We start from the raw sequence: 17,244 nt of genomic DNA, 5'->3' as shown, positions 1-17,244 counted from the left end.
CAAAAAAGGTGTCTGACCCAAAAGAAAACTTTTAAAAAAACAAAATCGGTGTGAAACCAAGAAATTTTTTTCGAAGAACTCCCGTAGGTCAAAAGATAACTTAACAAAAAGATAACTCTTACAAAATAAGAACTCAAAGGTATTGACATTATCACTTTGCATCATTTACACATTATCATAGTTTTACATATTCGAAGTCACTCTTTGTAGCATGCATGAATCAGAGGGTGGTAGCGAAAAACGAAAGGAAACCAGCTGAAAATCATAAATAATCGAAACAATGTAAAAATTTGTAAGCCTCGATAAACAGCTTTGACTTTGTGACATAATACAAAAAATTATGAAAAATGTATAAATAATAATAAATCACAGAACAGTTAGTCATGGCATAAAATGATCTATCAAAGTAAATAAACCAATAAAACTTACTTTTAGCTGCCAACATTTTAAGCATAACCCCTTCCCACCTGCAGTTCGTGACGTCACACTCTCTCGCTCTGCCGCTCTGCTGAGAACATGCGCGTCACCTTCTCAGCGGCAGACTCTGCTGCAGACGTTGCCACCCCTGGTTCAGATAATGCCACCCTGGTTTTTGTTTTGTAAAGTGAAATTGTTGCAAGTCAAACAACAATAACAAAAAGCATAAAAACGCATTTAAATCGTCAAAAACTCTTGGATAAACAAGTAGGTATAGCGCCCAGGTCGGCACTGGGCTGTAGACAACCCCTTTCGACCCGCATTTCCGCTGGCAATTGGTAATTAGTTTGTGTTGTCTGCTGCGAAGGTAACAACAACAAAATCAGGAGTAACGTCAAGAGCAAGAATAGTTTTTCCATTTTGAAAAAGTCAAATATAGAAGTGTTTTTTTATCACACACAACTTGGCCAGAAATTGGACGAAATTTTGCAGTTTCCCCCAGTGTCCAAAGCAGTCGAACAGTCATCGCTTTTGTGACGTGCTCACCTTGAATTCATCAGCAGGCAGCAAGATATTGACCCTGCACATAGACACACTCGCGGGCGCAGAAATAGTAGCCATACGTATAATAGCCCCCCTGAACACAAGCACACTAAGTACTGACATGTTTCGATGTTCGGAAAACTTTTACACCAACAGAGCACGGCGACAACTACAAGTGGGCGAACAAATGACCACCGCCGCCTCCACATCGCAGCATGCGACATCGTCCTCCACAATGATGGCCGGCTCAGGATCCCTGGCTACCTCGACGTCCGTCTCCGCGGGAGCCACGACCACGCCCAGCAGCTCTGCCGTGCGGGCCCTGGCCATGGAGTACAAGTCGCTGCAGGAGGAGCCGGTGGAGGGATTCCGCGTCAAGCTGATCAACGACGACAATCTCTTCGAATGGGAGGTGGCCATCTTCGGACCACCGGACACCCTCTACCAGGGCGGCTACTTCAAGGCGCACATGAAGTTCCCGCACGACTACCCGTACTCACCGCCATCCATACGCTTCCTGACCAAGGTCTGGCATCCGAATGTCTATGAGAACGGGGATCTGTGCATATCCATACTGCATCCGCCTGTGGACGATCCCCAGAGCGGGGAGCTGCCCTGCGAGCGCTGGAATCCCACGCAGAACGTGCGCACCATCCTGCTGTCGGTCATCTCGCTGCTCAACGAGCCCAACACATTCTCACCGGCCAATGTGGACGCCTCGGTCATGTACCGCCGATGGCGGGACTCACAGGTGAGCTGGCTCTTCTGGTCGAAGTAAATGCCTAGTATACGGACTTGTTTATAAAAGCGAGTCCTTAAGGTACAAGAAATTGGGTAAATTTGTAATCCCTGCATTTAGAGGCAGTAATTCAATACAATTATATTAAAAATACCTCGCTTAAAGTCCGTATGCTAGGCATTTACCCCGCTAATTTTCTCTTTAATAAGGACATGCTAATTTCAGGGTAAGGACAATGAGTATCCCAACATCATACGCAAACAGGCCTTGGCGGCCAATGCCGAGGCCAAGCGAGAGGGTATTGTGGTGCCGATGACACTGGAGGACTATTGCCTGAAGCCCACGCGCAAGCCCACAACGGAATCTGGCCTGGATGCCAATTTCTACGATGATGACTTCGATCTGGAGACGGAGGACGACCTGCCGTCTGATGATGACTTCGATGAGGACGACGACGATGAGGATGAGGACGAGGATGAGGAGGACAGTGCCACGGCGTCGATTAGCAAAAATAATGGCGGCAGCAGCAAGTGCAAGAACAATGGGCTGGGCAGGGAAGCGGCCGCTGCTGGAGCGGACGATGCCGAGTCCGCCGACGATAGCGGCAAGGGCGAGACCACATAATGCAGCCAGGCCGGGGTCGCGTCATCTCTTCCTCCCACTCCTGCCCTAGGCGGCGAGCCGCCGCCTTTTCATTTCTCCAACATTATTACTATGATTAATGCTAATTATAAACGTTTCAAAACTAAACCGTGCAATTGAGAAAACAATTATTTACCTAGTTTATACGAGGGTAGCTGAAACCGTGGTCCTAAGCAGAGTTTACCTACTCGATTTACTTTGATAACTAAGAAGATTCGTATAAGCTATTGGTACAGAAGGGCTAACTCACTTTCCAGCCTGTGGAATGCAATTAATATAGTTCAGGGACTTCTCCAAATCCTTTAATGCAGCTAATAACACAGGAGCAGAATGATTCAACCGATCACATCACATGAAACTCAACCAGAAACTGATTATCTATATACACGATATATGCAGCATATGTACTAGGAATAAATTAATATTTAAAAGTATACATACACACATTTTTATGAACAAAATCGGGAAACAAATGTCCCAACTCGAGACACGACATCCTATCGTACGTTCACTCAGAGCATCAAGGTGAACATCCGCGTAACACACACATAGTGAACAATCAATGAATTTCAAGAGTAAAAGCAAATACGGAAACTAGCGGTTAAGCCATTTTTAAGTGCAAAATTGACAGAGTAAGTTAAAAACCAACAATTGCAATAAAGAATCGAAGAACCGCATTGTATAAACAGTAACAAAATTGAAACAAAGATAAATAAGCCAAATAAAATTACAGAAAAAAAGAGGTCTTTAAATGTATGGGGTTAAATGGTGAATTGGTGGATGGAAAATAGCTCAAAAAAAGGAAAGGCTTCTTTTCGATTACATTTATTTGTATAATTATGTGTTCGCCCTTGTCGATTGAGGTTGCTAAATTTGAGCCACGAGCTTGGCCCGTTTTCGCCATGCCAGGAGCGCCGGCGTCAGGTCCTTATCGGTTATGGCGGGCATTCGAATCAGTGAGCTGTAGACACCGATATCGGCCACCGACATCTGGGAGCCGCCGAAATACTGCTGCTGCTGCAGTCGCCTGTCCAGCAGGCGCACCATTGCCACCTGCGTTTTGTGGGTGTTGCAGCGCAGCAGCTGGTAGCAAATGTCCAGGACCAGGTCGATCTCATTGCACAGGGGGGAGCCCTCGTAGCGATATTCGGCGGGACCCACTCGACCCAGGTACCTGATGATGTTCACCTCCCCGTAGATGGGTACGTACATCGTGGGCGAGCTGATCATTTCGGTGTGTTCGCCTGTGGAGTGTTGCATAATCATTATTGTTTTGATGGGAATTTAAAAAAATCGAATTGTTTCTCTGTTTTTTAATAATTTAATGTTAATAAGCTCTATTGAAATACTTACAGTTCTTCCAGATGAGCGTCACATTGATCTTGGGCAGAGCCGGGTTCACTGGAACTTTGGCCAAATTGGCTTCGAATTCCCGAGCGGCTGGTCCAATGTCGGCCATTGTGGAGTGCGTGAAGGTCTTCACATCAATCGTGTACAGATCCCGCCAAGCGTTCTTCAGGGCCAACAATGCATAGGGGATGAAGTTGGGATGTCCATTGATGACAACATCTTGCAGGGGAACCTAATAGGATTGATTAGTCATGTAAGATGATTTAAAAATTGTTTGGTGGCTATGAACTTGTCAATAAATATATTTTTTTATGGCTCAAGGTAAAGTTTTAGTATTTTACTCGTAATTATAATTTGTATCTTATTCGCTAATAATATTTTGAAAGTATAGTTTATTGTTATCGAATTGTATTATTTTTTCAATACTTTTGCTTGCTTTTTGGATAAATAATTAGAAAAGGAATCATACTTAAATTATGTTTCGATGATGTTAAACTCATCACAGTAAAATGACAAATTTAAAACGACCATCATACTTCCTTTAATCCGCCATTCTGGAAGGCAGTCGTGTGCTGGAAGGTCTTGCCACAGACTCCGAGTCCGGCCCGGATCTGTCCCAGTTGGGCCTTGAGGTCCTCCAGCTGCTTGAGGACCTTTTCTTGGCGGGCAGCCACCGAGGCCGTGTCGTCCTGCAAGATAGTTTAGAGGAGATATGTTTAGAGGACAACCACCACAATCCATTGGCCAAGGCCACAAGAACGGAGAGCAGGCAACGGAAAACGGAGCGTGGATGCATTATACATGTCTGTGTTTTTTTGGTTAGTCGGTGGTTTATAAATAGAATTTCGTATTTTAGTTTGGTGGTCTTAACCTTTAGCAGTCGCTGTATTTGTCGGCCTAAAGAGTCCAAATCAAGTGCACATGTGGCTGCGCTTCGGCCTGCTTTGCTGATCCCGCTGGCCTCCGATTTCTGGCAGGGATCACACATGCGGGAATGGAATGGATGTGGCGTTGTTGACATACGTTTTCTTTAACTGTCCTCGGATCCCGACCAACTTCTGACTGGCCTGGCAATCAACTTACGCATGATGATGTGGACGCGGGTGTGGATGTGGAGGAGCCACTGGCCAGGGAGTCCGCCGCCAGGCTCACATTCTTCAGCGGATACATGCAGGTGGGCAGCTTGATGTCGAATTGCGGTAGCAGGGTCTTTAGCTCGTACATTTCCCCGGCGAAGGCGTTTAAAAACCACAACAATTTAATGGAAACTAATAATTGCAAAATGTGCTTGCTAGAGATGGCCGTTTTTGTAGCTAGATATGCACCTATGAGGAAGAGTACCAGCTGTTCTCATCACGAATACATCGTTTAACTCATCTCTAGGGCTCAGTCTCCTCCGAACTGTTCCCACTTCTAAAGAAATGTAACGTACTTTTGAAGTAGCCTTCAGTTAGAAAAAAAAAACAATTTAAACAATAAATCTTATTGCATATTACGTTTAAATATAACATTTTTAAAATCATATTTAAACCTTTGTAAACCAAAATCTTAACAAGAATCCAAACAACATAAATGTTATTACCTAGATGTGCTACTATTTTTATTATATGCAGCGCCTGCTGTTCTATATATTCTGCTAAATGTATATTCTATCTTAAAAGATTATACTCCTTATGGAAAACATGCAATTTGAAAAACACTTGAGCTTTGAAATTCCATATAGAGCTCAGACTGAAAACACTATATATTTTGGGTCCTTAATATCAGTACTTACGTCTCATGTTTTAAGCGCTTTCGAAAAAAACCCTTTTGAAAATAAAACGTTATTGGATTGCGCAACAATTCTCCTGGGTTTGGTTTTTTAGCGCCCCAAACGTTTGTTTCCCCATGAGTAAGACAAATACATGCTCCGAGGCGCTCTCTTCTCTAAAACATTTTTCGTGCCGGACTTTTGAATTTTACATTTATTCCACTGATAAGTCTGTTCTTTTCGGACCGCCGACAACGTCACTTGTGAACTATTTCGCTCTTCAATTGTTTGTATTGAACATTTGTAAAATAAAATTTGGTAAAATAAATGCTGTGTACGGAACAACGCACATTTTAAAGTCATCCCGTATGTATATTATCTTTGTTATTGAATTTCTCAATTACCCCCGCAGAATTTAAGCCAAAGGAGGGAAAACCCGCGGATCCCACGCCGCGGATCACCAGGCAAGTGATCTATAAGTATACAAAATATTCAACCAACTAAGCGACATTTTGTGAGACTGAGTTTGGGGCTCAGCTTACGGACAGATGAAGAAATGTATTTTAATTTCTAACATAATTTTACTAAGACATGCAGCAGCTGCTATCAGCTAATTGTTGTTCTCTGTGAACGTAAAACCACGAAGGCTCAACATTTGTCGATCCCCAATCTGTGCTGGTGATTAGCAAAATTTCAACCAAAATGTGTACAAGCTATCTATTTTGGATCTTGATCGCAGGCATGGTGTTTGAATGTAAAAGATATTTTAGATATTATACATTTTGCCTTTAATTTGAGTACAATTTTATCAATTTTAGAACATTGGAATAAGATCTGATATGTACACTTGCAAAGAACATTAATAATTGGAGAACAAGAGAAGACAATGAATAACAAGAAAGGAGTGCAGTTATCAGAAATAATCAATCTTAGTAGCACTATGTTAAGGATTGTTTCTAGCTTCATTTATATTAAAATATTTTCATTTTTTTATTAATTTATTGTTTTTTCTGACCGTTTCTTTGGCATCTTTATGATGAAGTCGTCAAATTTATTTCGAAATTCCTATAAATACCAAAATATTATTTGCAATGGTATAAGATGGTATGTCAAAAACCGCCGAAGCTTTAATTTGTTTCATATTAATTTATATTAAATTATCCGATGATACAGTTGTCCGATTTTGATAAAATAAAATTTGAAATTTAGAGCTAAGTAAAAACCAATGAGTTTTAGCTAGATCGACTCGTCTAGGGATGCTGATCAAGAATATATGAATATACTTATGGGGTCGAAAACGTCATCTTCACTGCAAACTTCCGACTGAAATCAGGGTATATAAACATATTTAAAAGCTCCCATTATTCTAGGGCTTTAATTTTTTAATGTGGAGGAAAATAGTTTTTATAGTACACCTCACCATTTTTAAAAATGATCAGATAGTTGTTTGTTTGTTTAACTTTTGGCTTAACACCAGTCGCTGCCAGTGTATCCAGCAGCTCCACTCCCTCTGGAGGGTCCTATGGAGGACATGGAATCAGTACCAAGAGAGGAACCATTGGCGAGAGCTGCCAAGTAGGCATAAATTATCTAAAAGTTGACATTACCAAAATGCCGAAGACAGCTTGCCACTATGACGTCAAGATCCTGCCAGGGCGCCCAAAGAAGTTCTTGAGACATGCATTCGAGCAGTTCCGAGTGGATCAACTGGGAGGAGCTATTGCCGCCTTTGATGGCACAGCATCCTGCTACTCGGTGGACAAGTTGAAAACGGACTAAAAAGATTCTAAAGTCATCCTCAGCCTCAGGTCCTCAACCTTTGAATTGTTAATTAACCCATAAAATAGTTGATTTTACTATAACAATTAGTTATGTTACTAAAAAAAGTGTAGAATAACCCCACCCCATAAAATATAGATAATTAATTATTTATGGTTAATACATACTTTAAAACTGACAGAGGCTTTTATTAAATTCATACATACATACGTCACTGTAGCAAGATAATTTAAATGCAAAATAAAACAAAATCATAAAACAAATAGCCATGTCCGTACGCTGAGATCTCGGAAACTATAAGAGTTGAAGGAGTGGGACTTGGCATTCAGATTCCTGGGCTTCCTGCGCAGCTCAAGTTTCTTTCAGGAGGCTGCCACATCCTTTCTAGCACCCACAAACCCACCGAAAAAATTATCAGCTGAAGCGTATTTGTTCATCAATACCTATCGATTGGCCTAAAAAATGGCACGCCCACTCTAACGCCCACAAACAAAAGTATTGGGTCTAGAAAATTATAAGCTATTAAAACTACAAAAGTGCTCGTTTATTTTAGGTGAAAGATGGTCAAGGTCGTGTCTTGACCTACACGGTGGAAATCAAGGAGACTGGGGACTCCGAGCCTGGGAACCGCCAGGAATTGGAAGGCGGTTACGAGGCCCTGGTCGGTCTATATCAGGCCGTGGTACTGGGGACCGTCCCCTTCTGAATGTCGATATATCGCAATCATTTCCAACTGCCGGTGATGGAGTATATGGAGCGATTCATCCAGAAGGCGAAGGTCAACACCACCACTAGCCTGGAAAACTCCAGGCGACTGATTGACTCGTTCCTAACGGGTCTCGACCTGACTTACACACCACCCAAATCCTTTGCTGCAGACTCGAGGGTATACAAAGTGAATGGGCTTTCTCGAAGTCCGGCCTGCAGCCAGAGTAGCAACTGCAAGTTGCAGTATCCGCAGCTCCACTGCCTGCAGGTTGGAGCCCTGACCAAGCAAGTGTACGTGCCCATCGAGCTCTGCCAGATCGACGGAGGTCAGGCATTAAGTGTAAGTTTATTCTAAGAATAACCAATTTTTTGGAACTTGAACTCAGGCATAAAAAAATGAAATTTAAGTACGTCAATTTAGTAAATATAAACGAAAGAAATTCATATGTATGTTTTTAAGTATTATAAATATTAATTGGTGAATCAAGGTGGAAAAAAGACACTGTATGAAATATATTTATTTTAGGCACCTATTTACATACATAAAATCTTACTCCAAATTTCTCTCGAAAAGATTTATGTATCACCGACGAATGGCAATAAAATACAATTTTTTTGTTAAAATGTCCTTATTATGCACCTTTTCATAAGATCCGAACAATGTGCTTTACTTGCTGACATATGGAAAATATGTCGATTTTTTTAATGGTGTATTGCGTGATTTCCGAATTAGGGTCTTTTTTAAACTTTGGTTTAGAGGCCAAGGCGGAGATAAGGACCTTCAAGGACGACCGTTCCCTGGACGAATGTTCAAGGATCTGAAGCGCAAGCAATGCGATCTGGCTTTTATGACCATCCCCACCTTCGGAGCTTCCTACGACGTCAACAAGCAGAAGGCATCTTGACGCAGTGCATCAAGCAGTTCACCGTCAAGCGAAAGCTCAATCCTCAGACCATTGCCAATATCCTACTCAAGGTCAACTCCAAGTTGAATGGCATTAATCACAAGCTCAAGAACGAACGACGGATAAAGAACGCCATGTTCTTGGGCGCCGACGTGACCCATACGAGTCCAGATCAACGCGAGATTCCCAGCGTGGAGGGCGTGGCAGCCTCACACGATCCGTACGGTTCCGCCTACAACATGCAATATCGGCTGCAGCGTCCGGCTCTGGAGGAGATCGAAGACATGGAGTCGATAACGATGGAGACCTTGCGGGTGTATCTCCAGTATAGGAAGACCTATGCGGATCACATTCTCTATTACCGCGATAGTGTCAGTGAGGGCCAGTTTCCAAAGATCAAGAACGAGGAGCTGAAGGGTATTTATGCAGCCTGTTCCAGGGTGAGTTTTAACTCATCAGGCGGATACTTATCTAATTGCTATCTTCCAGGTGGGCATCAAGCCGAAGGTTTGCTGTGTGATCGTGGTGAAGCGTCACCACACTCGCTTCTTCCCTAAAGGGGAGCCGTCGCAGTACAATAAGTACAACAACGTGGAACCCGGAACAGTGATCGACCGCACCATCGTGCATCCCAACGAGATGCAATTCTTCCTGGTTAGCCACCAGTCCATCCAGGGCACGGCCAAGCCGACGCGCTACAATGTGATTGAGAACACGGGGAACTTGGACATCGGCCTGTTGCAGTAGCTGACCTACAATCTGTGCCACATGTTCCCCGTTGCAACCGCTCGGTTTCATATCCGGCTCATGCCTACTTGGCCCACTTGGTGGCGGCATGCGGTCGCGTCTACCTCAGTGGGTACGTCAATGCTTTCAGTTCAAGATTCGAGCTGTTTATTGTTTTTTGTGTGATAGGTCCACTAGATTCTCGGATCTGAAGTCGGAGTACGAGAAGCGGAAGATTGTTCCCGAATTTATGAACAAAAACCCCATGTACTTCGTCTACACTATGAATCGGAATCTTGAGTCTACTTATTATCTATTTTAAGCTTTTTGTTTTAACACATCTTGATATTCTTCTTTGTAAAGCATGTCACTCACCAAAAAATCTTGTTAAATCCCTTCATTTGTTTTAATTTGTATCCAATTTATTTGTAAATCTAGTCCTAACTTTAAGCTATCTTCGCCTTGGGGGGAACCTTCGGTAAGCGCTTTATCCTCCTGTCCACAATGTGACGCAGACGCCTGTCCGGCTTGACCAGCTCGCTCTCCGTCATGGGCTCGATGACCTGGCCCTTGCGGGTGATGACCGAAGGGCGGGTCAGCATCCGGAAGGCCGTCTCCGGCACGAAGTTCCGTCCAATCGGAGCACGGATACTGGCCTCGTAGTCTGCCAGGGATCGAAAGGGGAACGGGATGCTGGAGACCATGTGCTCGCGCGCTGCCTTGCTGGCCGACTCGTTTAGGTAAAGGGCATCCTTGTTCTCGTCACGACGCTTCTCCGGAGCAGCCAGCTTGAGCAGGAGGCGCTTGTTTCGTCGCTCCATAACCGCCTGGGAAATGCCGGCACCCGCCCAGGAACCCCAGCCAGGCAGAGCCAGCTGAAGCTCCGTGTTCTTCAGCTCAGAGTCCTTGGTCTTGTCCCGGTTGAAATCGGCAATAATATCGTCGTCTTCGAAAGCCTGACTAATGGTCAACTGGCGTTCGGCTGCCGCGTCCTCTTCATCGTACTCTGCCGCCTCATCGTCTATCAGAGCATCATGGATGCCACCCGAGATGGTCTTCTTTTGGGTAACCACAAGTGTTGTCACCTTGTTCGGATCTATGGTATCGACAATTGGGGTCACCTTGGCTTCTGAAATATCATCCGATTGATCTGGGATTTTCTTCTCCTGATCCACATTCTCCCCATAATTAAGAGGCTCGTCAATCTCCACCTGCTGATTTGCTTTCTTTAAGGCCAGACTTTTGAGGTTCTGTAGGGCATCTTTCTTTTTCGCCTTCTTTCCTTTGACGGGGGCTGCTTTAAGTTCATTTACGCGTTCCTTTAACTTTTCCATCTTTTCACTAAGCTTGGCTCTCACATTATCCTCGTGCTCCTCAAAAATATCATCAATGGACTTAGTTTTTGATTTTCCTGGCAGTTTTAAAGGTTCAGGTGGCTCGATTTTTTCTACTTCCCAGCCATTCTGTATTTTAATTTTTGATTTTTTAAGGCTCTTTTTGGTAGGTTTGACTTTGACTGATGTCTCTTGAGGAGTTTCATTCTCCTCCACCATCTGCTCTTCCTCTTCTTGCACTTCCTCTTCCATTTCCTTGCGATGCTCCTCTAGAAGCTTTTCGTTTCGGTTCCGCTTCGTCCAATATTGGCGCCAATTGGAATCCTCATTTTCGCCATTGCCGTTTTCAGCTTCCTCCGCTATTTTCCGTTTTGTCCAAGGATTGAAAGGATCGTAGTCATTCTCCTCCTCCTCGGGAGCCGCTCTCTTTCTGCTGGTTTCCTCTTCGCTGTCGGACTCTTGCTTTTTCTGTGTCAACTCCCTGCTAACAGCCAATTGCTCGGCCAGGTCCTTTCGCACTTCCTTGTCGTATTTGGCACGAACCTGCAGATTCTTGGCCCAAGTGCCAGTGTTCTTGTGTCGTAGGCTGGCACGCTCCTGCACCCGACTTTTTTCCAGAGCGTTAAGCTTCTCTAGCGCGGCCTCTGGGTTGGTTTTCTGCAGCAGCTCGAACTCCTTCATCTGCTCCAACATCTTTTGGCGCTTCTGCAGTTTGTGGAACTTTTTGGACTTGATTTTGTTTTGCATGCGCGCCTTTGCTGATTTCTGGGACTCTCGCATCTTTAGGTAGGCCAACTCCTTGCGACGGGCGAAGAGCTCATCCCGGGTGAGCTTCTTTTGGTGGAGAAGACGCTCCTGTTTGGCCAGCTCCTTCTCATCCGTGGTGTCGCCAATTTGCGCCTTGCGCAGTTCACGTAGCTTAAGGTTGCTGGCCTCGAGTTCCTTGGCAAGATCGGATTTAATCCGCGTGTTTAGGGGACGAGCATTGGCCGAGGTGTTCACGTAAATCGTCTCAGAGGGCAGAGGAAAGACCTAAAGAGATTTTTGGGAATGTTAGGCTGCTGGAGATACTAAGTAGATATGGCAAAGACTCGCCTGCGTCTCTGCCGACCGCTGTTGGGCCACCACTGCGTCCCACCGGCCCAGCTTCTTAGTCACTCCCTCGTAGCCAATGGTCCGTTTGATGCGATCCGCTGCCGGTTTCTCCAGAGGCTTCTTCAGCACCTTCTTGCTGCCCTGGACGTTCTTGAGCTTTTTTCCCGTCTTGCTGTGTTTGGTGGAGGTGCGCAGGATATCCACCAGATCATTCAGACCCACCGCCTTGGAAGCACGCTCCGATTCCCCCGACGTAACGCTCTTGACAAGCTGGAACTCATCCTGACGCGACTGGTGCTCATCTCGGGTGGACTTCTGGATGTGCTGCACCTTGCCCAGAGTGCCGATGGCCTGCAGCAGCTTCTTGTGCGCCCTCGGTTCGAAGTGCTCCTCGTCGTCACTCATTCTTGGCCCAAAAATTGGTAAAAATCAAATAACAATAAAGAATGCTTCCCAGCGCACGTGTGCAGAGCAACAGCTGAAGTGTTATCGATAACAGTGAATGTCCATCACTATTGGCAGAACGAAGACATGGGAGTAACAAAGGGGGTCTATACTAACAATTATTTTTATCCGAGGGTGTTTAAAACGTTTATTTTTTCAAACCTATTATTTTGCATATTATAAAGGTTAATAAATTAATTCTGATAATTTGCTTATATATATATTGTTCTTTTTAAATCATATGTATTTTTCAAAATAAACCTTTCAAACTATCTATCTGGGAATTTGCACTACGACATATTTCCTAATTTGGTTCAATAAAATATTTTAAAGTATTTGGTGGTTAATAAAAAATAGGGTTCCGAAGTGAAAGGGGTTCAAGACCCCCTTCGCTACGCCCTTGGCCACTAATATCGATTGTCGACCGGCAAGAGACCGGCTATCGATTCCCATGTAGTGAGTTTGGATCCGGATTTCTTTTGTTTACCATTCGACAGACATTTGCATCGACATGGCTGACATGAAATCCGGGTCGGGTCGGTACTCGGCAGCCGGTGGAAGTGGCACTAGTGGCCTGACGCCCTTGGTGCAGGGTCCTGCGAACCTGGAGTGCAAGGACTTTCAGGAGTACCTGCGCACTCGCCAAACGCCGGAGTCGCTGGAGAAGCTCTACAACTATCCGCCCATTTGCTTGGCTGTGTTCCGGGAGCTGCCCGAAATAGCTAGGCAGTTCATCATTAGGATTCTGTTCGTGGACCAACCGGTACCACAAGCGGTGGTCACCTCATGGGGGGCCCAACGCTGTGCCAAGTGAGATACACTCAAATTGCTTTAGTAAGCCCACTATAATCCTTTAATCCGGCAGGGAGCAAACGGAGGCCACCAGCTGCCTGACTGCGTTAAACGTTTGGCGGGTTACTGCCATTCCTGGTGGCCTGTCCGCCTGGGAGCTGTCACCCACTTTCAAGAAGAGCGTGCGCCAGGTGCTGCTGGGCGGCGGAAAGCCTTGGCCCATGACCAACACCCTGGAGAAAGACTCCAAGCCCAGAGACATCGCCTTTCTCGACACATACGCCATGTCACGGTGGCGCTGCGTGCTGCACTACATGGTTGGCACTGGAAATCGCAACGGCACCGACGCGGAGGCTATAAGTCCGGATGCCGTGAGGATTCTGCTTCATGCCAATCTCATGAAACGAGATGAGCGCGATGGCATCACAATAACCCGACAGGGCTTCCAGTTCCTACTGCTTGACACGCGCGCTCAGGTCTGGCATTTTATGCTCCAGTACCTAGACACCTGCGAGGAGCGGGGGATCAGCCTGCCGGAGTGCCTGTCCATGCTGTTCCAACTCAGCTTTTCCACGCTGGGTAGGGACTACAGTTCAGAGGGGATGAATAGCCAAATGCTGACCTTCCTGCAGCATCTGCGAGAGTTCGGATTGGTCTTCCAGCGAAAGCGCAAGGAGGGGCGCTTCTATCCCACTCGTTTGGCTCTAAATGTGACCAGCAAAGAGGCAGCGGCGACCGCCTCTGTGGCAATGGACGAGGAGGTCACCCAGGATTGTGGCTATATCGTGGTGGAGACGAACTACCGTGTGTATGCCTACACCGACTCGCCGCTCCAGGTGGCCGTGTTGGGTCTGTTCACAGAACTGCTCTACCGCTTTCCCAATCTCGTCGTGGGAGTGCTCACTAGGGATTCAGTGCGCCAGGCGCTGCGGGGCGGAATCACGGCGGAGCAGATTGTCTCGTATCTGGAACAGTACGCGCATCCCAACATGCGTCTGGTAGAGTCTGCCATTCACTCGAAATCCTGCCTGCCACCGACAGTCGTTGACCAAATTAAGTTGTGGGAACTGGAGCGAAATCGCTTCACCTACACGGAGGGCGTGGTGTACAATCAGTTCCTCTCCCAAGTTGATTTCGTAACGCTGAGGGATTACGCTCAGTCGATCCACATGCTGGTGTGGCAAAATGAACGAACTCGCACCATGGTGGTCCAGAAGAATGGTCACGATGACGTCAAGCGTTACTGGAAGAAGTACTCTAAGAGTGGTGTTTAGCCCGGGACTACTTGCCATTAAGGAGTTTACGCAAGGGTCACATCTGTCTCCATTTCGTTTCTAAGCTAAAATTTTAATATATCCTTTAATAAGTGAGTGGGAGATATAGCGTCGACATGAAACGTACAAGAAAATAAAATTAAAGTACACAGGTATCATATACAAGAAATTATTACACATAAAACCACGTTAAAGCTTGACCTTAGATGGTACTTTAGAGTGGGTCGACTTGGAAGATTGCCAAACAAAGAACTGACACAGTTAAGACAAATCTAATCTTTGCCAAAAAAAATGTCAATTTCATGGAGTAATATCATATTTGGTTTACAATTGGCGAAATAAAGACCGAATACAGAAATTTTTATAAAAACTGGTTAGTTATTACCTATTTCTTAATGCAATTGTCACCAAAAGTATTCAAGTAATTCAAATTAAAAGCAAATATGTTTGGACCAATAGTAAAACATAAAATCGACCCACCCTAGGCTATCTAAATGCATATGGAAATGGATCTAATACAAAATCGGACGCTGGGGCATGCAGAGGTTATAGTAACTGCCTTTAGCCCAGAAGTCCATGCCCTTCCAACCGCACCAGCCCTTAATTTGAATGGTGGCCAGTTCATCGGCACCTGTGTAATGTGGATCCAAGATAAGGAACTTCACCTGACCCGTCTGCACGCAGTAGTCCACTCCGATGATGGTGTGGGCCAGCACTCCGCCGCCAATCATCACCGGTGTTCCTTGCGTCTGAAAGTGCATCGCCAGTTCGGAGGCAACAGTGCCCAGCTCGGCTCCAGAGGCCACGTGCAGTATCTTCGAGTCTACGTTAAGGAATCCCTGCAGGCACATGCTAATCTCCGTGGAACCAATCCACTGGGAAGATCCCACAAAGGCAGCCGGCTTGTCGTTGATCTTGTGCAGGTATTCCTGCACTTCCAAATGCGTGGGAATCGGGGCGTTCGTATAACCCTGCAGCACGAACCAGGAGCAGATCGTCTGCAGCGAGCGGTAGGCACAGCCCCATCCCTTGTCCTGCACCTGCTGCTGAAGGTAGTGGTAGTAATGGTAGTTTCCGTTCACTAAGTACTCCTTGCCGTCGGTAACTCCACTGGGCCGGACTCCAATGTGTGTGTTCAGCAGAGGAGTCCACGGGGCATCCTCAGTCTCGCCCAGGAAACGCACCTGATTGGCCCTGCGGAAATAGGGACGACTGACGGGCAAAGCGAACTGTCGATGGAGTCGCTTGCGCCTCTCCTGCATGTTCGGATCGTCGTCGCCCAGGTCCCTCAGGTAAGCACAGCTCACGAAGTGCCCGAACTCCTGGGGATAGAAGTGATAGCTGGCGGGCACCAGCAGTTTGCCGCTTTCCGATTCTGTGAGGTGCTCGATCAGGCTCAGCTCAAATAATCTCAGGGCACGGCAGATGCTTTCGATGAGGACGTCGTACAGCCGCAGAAGCTTGGTTTTCCGGCAAAGGATGGCCATGGCTTCTATCTCCAGTGGAACCTGGACTCGGGTCTGCTCCTCAGTGGTTACCGCAATGCTAAGCGCCGGATGAGGCGGCGAGTCCCTGGCCACAGGATCACGACTGCGCGATCGCAACACATCGATGGGAATCACCTCATAGTCGCAGCCGGTGGGCGCCAATCTCTTGACTGGCGTATTTTGGGCCTTCGCCTTCTTTTTGTCTCCGCCTGCAGACTCCTTGTCATGTCCGGGACTGGGAATGACATCTATAAGGTCCTGAATCTGAGAATCACTGGTGAAGCGTTTGTCCAGCGGCCCGCAGCTGTTGATGAAGATCTTCGTCTGCGGTACATTGAACACCAGATTGCCGTCGGCTACCCGCTTGCGCAGAACATGCATTTCCCGCGCCACAGACTCTGGAGTGGCAGCCGTTTGCAGGAAGAATCCGCACTGCAGCCGGGTGAAGCAGAAGTCGTTGTACAGCTGCTCCGCCTCCATCACCTCGTAGGGCGCGTCCTCCAGCTTACCGTGAACAAAGAACGAGGCCCGCAGGCCCACCAAGGTGCCCAGCTCGCACTGCAGCAGAATGGGATTGTCGGTGATGTCCACCGACTTGATGACCTCATTAAGGTGGGCCTCGCCATCGGTGCAGTCCCCGAACTTGACCAACCCGCAGAGATCCAGTTCGGCCGGGAACCTGTGCTGGATCTGCTCGTAGTTCAGCTGCCCCAAGCTGGACTCAATGTTGAAGCTCAGAAGGAGCAGGGTTCCCTCTCCGTAGAAAACTCCGTATAAACAACCACTGCACTGCTGCTTGGTTCGCTCCAGGCGCTGCAATCGGAAGTTCCAGGATTACCAATTGTTGTTAATGGCACTGATAAAAGCCTTACTTTCAGCAGGAATGCGGATATTTTCAGTTTCGGCAGCATGTTTGTGCTAAATATGTTATGGGAAATGAAGTAATTCGGCCACAAGTGCAATTCTTGCACAGCTGGCAGATTTCTATCGATAACAGCGTCTTGACGGCCTAAGACCTATCGACATGGGCTCCGGAAAGGGGATTTCAATTAACTAAGATTATCAAGATTAATAGCGATTCAATTCGATCAGAATCGGGATAATTTAAGGTAATTACCGGTTTATGCCTAGAACATCGCATCCAAAACAAAAAATAAGGAAGAAATTTACCTGTACGATTGTGTTGAAAAGATTCTTAAATTTGTGCTAAAATTAAACAAAACATGCTCATAAAAATAATTTTATCTTTAAAAAATGTA

At 46.0% G+C, this 17,244-nt stretch overlaps 5 protein-coding genes and 1 pseudogene across 8 annotated transcripts; 3 read left to right on the top strand and 3 right to left on the bottom strand.

The window, feature by feature from the left end:
- Positions 1–519: 519 nt before the first annotated feature.
- Positions 520–2,449, top strand: LOC108030641 (ubiquitin-conjugating enzyme E2 R2). 3 transcript variants are annotated; one of them, XM_017103654.3, is made up of 3 exons: positions 520–684; positions 1,117–1,711; positions 1,925–2,449. In XM_017103654.3, exons 2-3 carry the CDS (start codon positions 1,148–1,150, stop codon positions 2,321–2,323), a joined length of 963 nt encoding a protein of 320 aa, XP_016959143.1. In that variant the 5' UTR covers positions 520–684; positions 1,117–1,147; the 3' UTR covers positions 2,324–2,449. The 3 variants fall into 3 exon arrangements, with proteins under 3 accessions (XP_016959143.1, XP_016959141.1, XP_016959142.3); XM_017103652.3 differs by lacking the exon at positions 520–684 and having other exon boundaries at positions 808–1,711; XM_017103653.3 differs by lacking the exon at positions 520–684 and having other exon boundaries at positions 815–1,711; positions 1,931–2,449.
- Positions 2,450–3,150: 701 nt separating this feature from the next.
- Positions 3,151–5,019, bottom strand: LOC108030642 (probable aminoacyl tRNA synthase complex-interacting multifunctional protein 2). 2 transcript variants are annotated; one of them, XM_017103656.2, is made up of 5 exons: positions 4,775–5,019; positions 4,563–4,661; positions 4,228–4,380; positions 3,695–3,923; positions 3,151–3,585 (listed from the first exon to the last, which is right to left on the bottom strand). In XM_017103656.2, exons 1-5 carry the CDS (start codon positions 4,913–4,915, stop codon positions 3,209–3,211), a joined length of 999 nt encoding a protein of 332 aa, XP_016959145.1. In that variant the 5' UTR covers positions 4,916–5,019; the 3' UTR covers positions 3,151–3,208. The 2 variants fall into 2 exon arrangements, with proteins under 2 accessions (XP_016959145.1, XP_016959144.1); XM_017103655.3 differs by lacking the exon at positions 4,563–4,661 and having other exon boundaries at positions 4,775–5,013.
- A 2,018-nt stretch (positions 5,020–7,037) lies between these two features.
- LOC108030653 (protein argonaute-2-like) lies at positions 7,038–9,881 on the top strand (annotated as a pseudogene).
- A 60-nt stretch (positions 9,882–9,941) lies between these two features.
- On the bottom strand, positions 9,942–12,471 carry LOC108030652 (U3 small nucleolar RNA-associated protein 14 homolog A). Its single transcript, XM_017103670.2, has 2 exons — positions 11,989–12,471; positions 9,942–11,925 (listed from the first exon to the last, which is right to left on the bottom strand). The coding sequence occupies exons 1-2, from the start codon at positions 12,391–12,393 to the stop codon at positions 10,006–10,008; spliced, it is 2,325 nt and encodes a 774-aa protein (XP_016959159.1). The 5' UTR covers positions 12,394–12,471; the 3' UTR covers positions 9,942–10,005.
- Positions 12,472–12,866: 395 nt separating this feature from the next.
- On the top strand, positions 12,867–14,653 carry LOC108030639 (general transcription factor IIH subunit 4). The gene is made up of 2 exons (XM_017103649.3): positions 12,867–13,242; positions 13,298–14,653. The coding sequence occupies exons 1-2, from the start codon at positions 12,944–12,946 to the stop codon at positions 14,496–14,498; spliced, it is 1,500 nt and encodes a 499-aa protein (XP_016959138.1). The 5' UTR covers positions 12,867–12,943; the 3' UTR covers positions 14,499–14,653.
- LOC108030638 (probable Ufm1-specific protease 2) lies at positions 14,547–16,974 on the bottom strand. The gene is made up of 2 exons (XM_017103648.3): positions 16,858–16,974; positions 14,547–16,798 (listed from the first exon to the last, which is right to left on the bottom strand). The coding sequence occupies exons 1-2, from the start codon at positions 16,894–16,896 to the stop codon at positions 15,011–15,013; spliced, it is 1,827 nt and encodes a 608-aa protein (XP_016959137.1). The 5' UTR covers positions 16,897–16,974; the 3' UTR covers positions 14,547–15,010.
- Between the last annotated feature and the right edge of the window lie 270 nt (positions 16,975–17,244).

This window comes from Drosophila biarmipes, chromosome 3L (assembly GCF_025231255.1).
Source record: "Drosophila biarmipes strain raj3 chromosome 3L, RU_DBia_V1.1, whole genome shotgun sequence".
NCBI classification, from domain to species: Eukaryota; Metazoa; Arthropoda; class Insecta; order Diptera; family Drosophilidae; genus Drosophila; species Drosophila biarmipes.
This window is presented reverse-complemented; position numbering and strand designations above follow the sequence as displayed.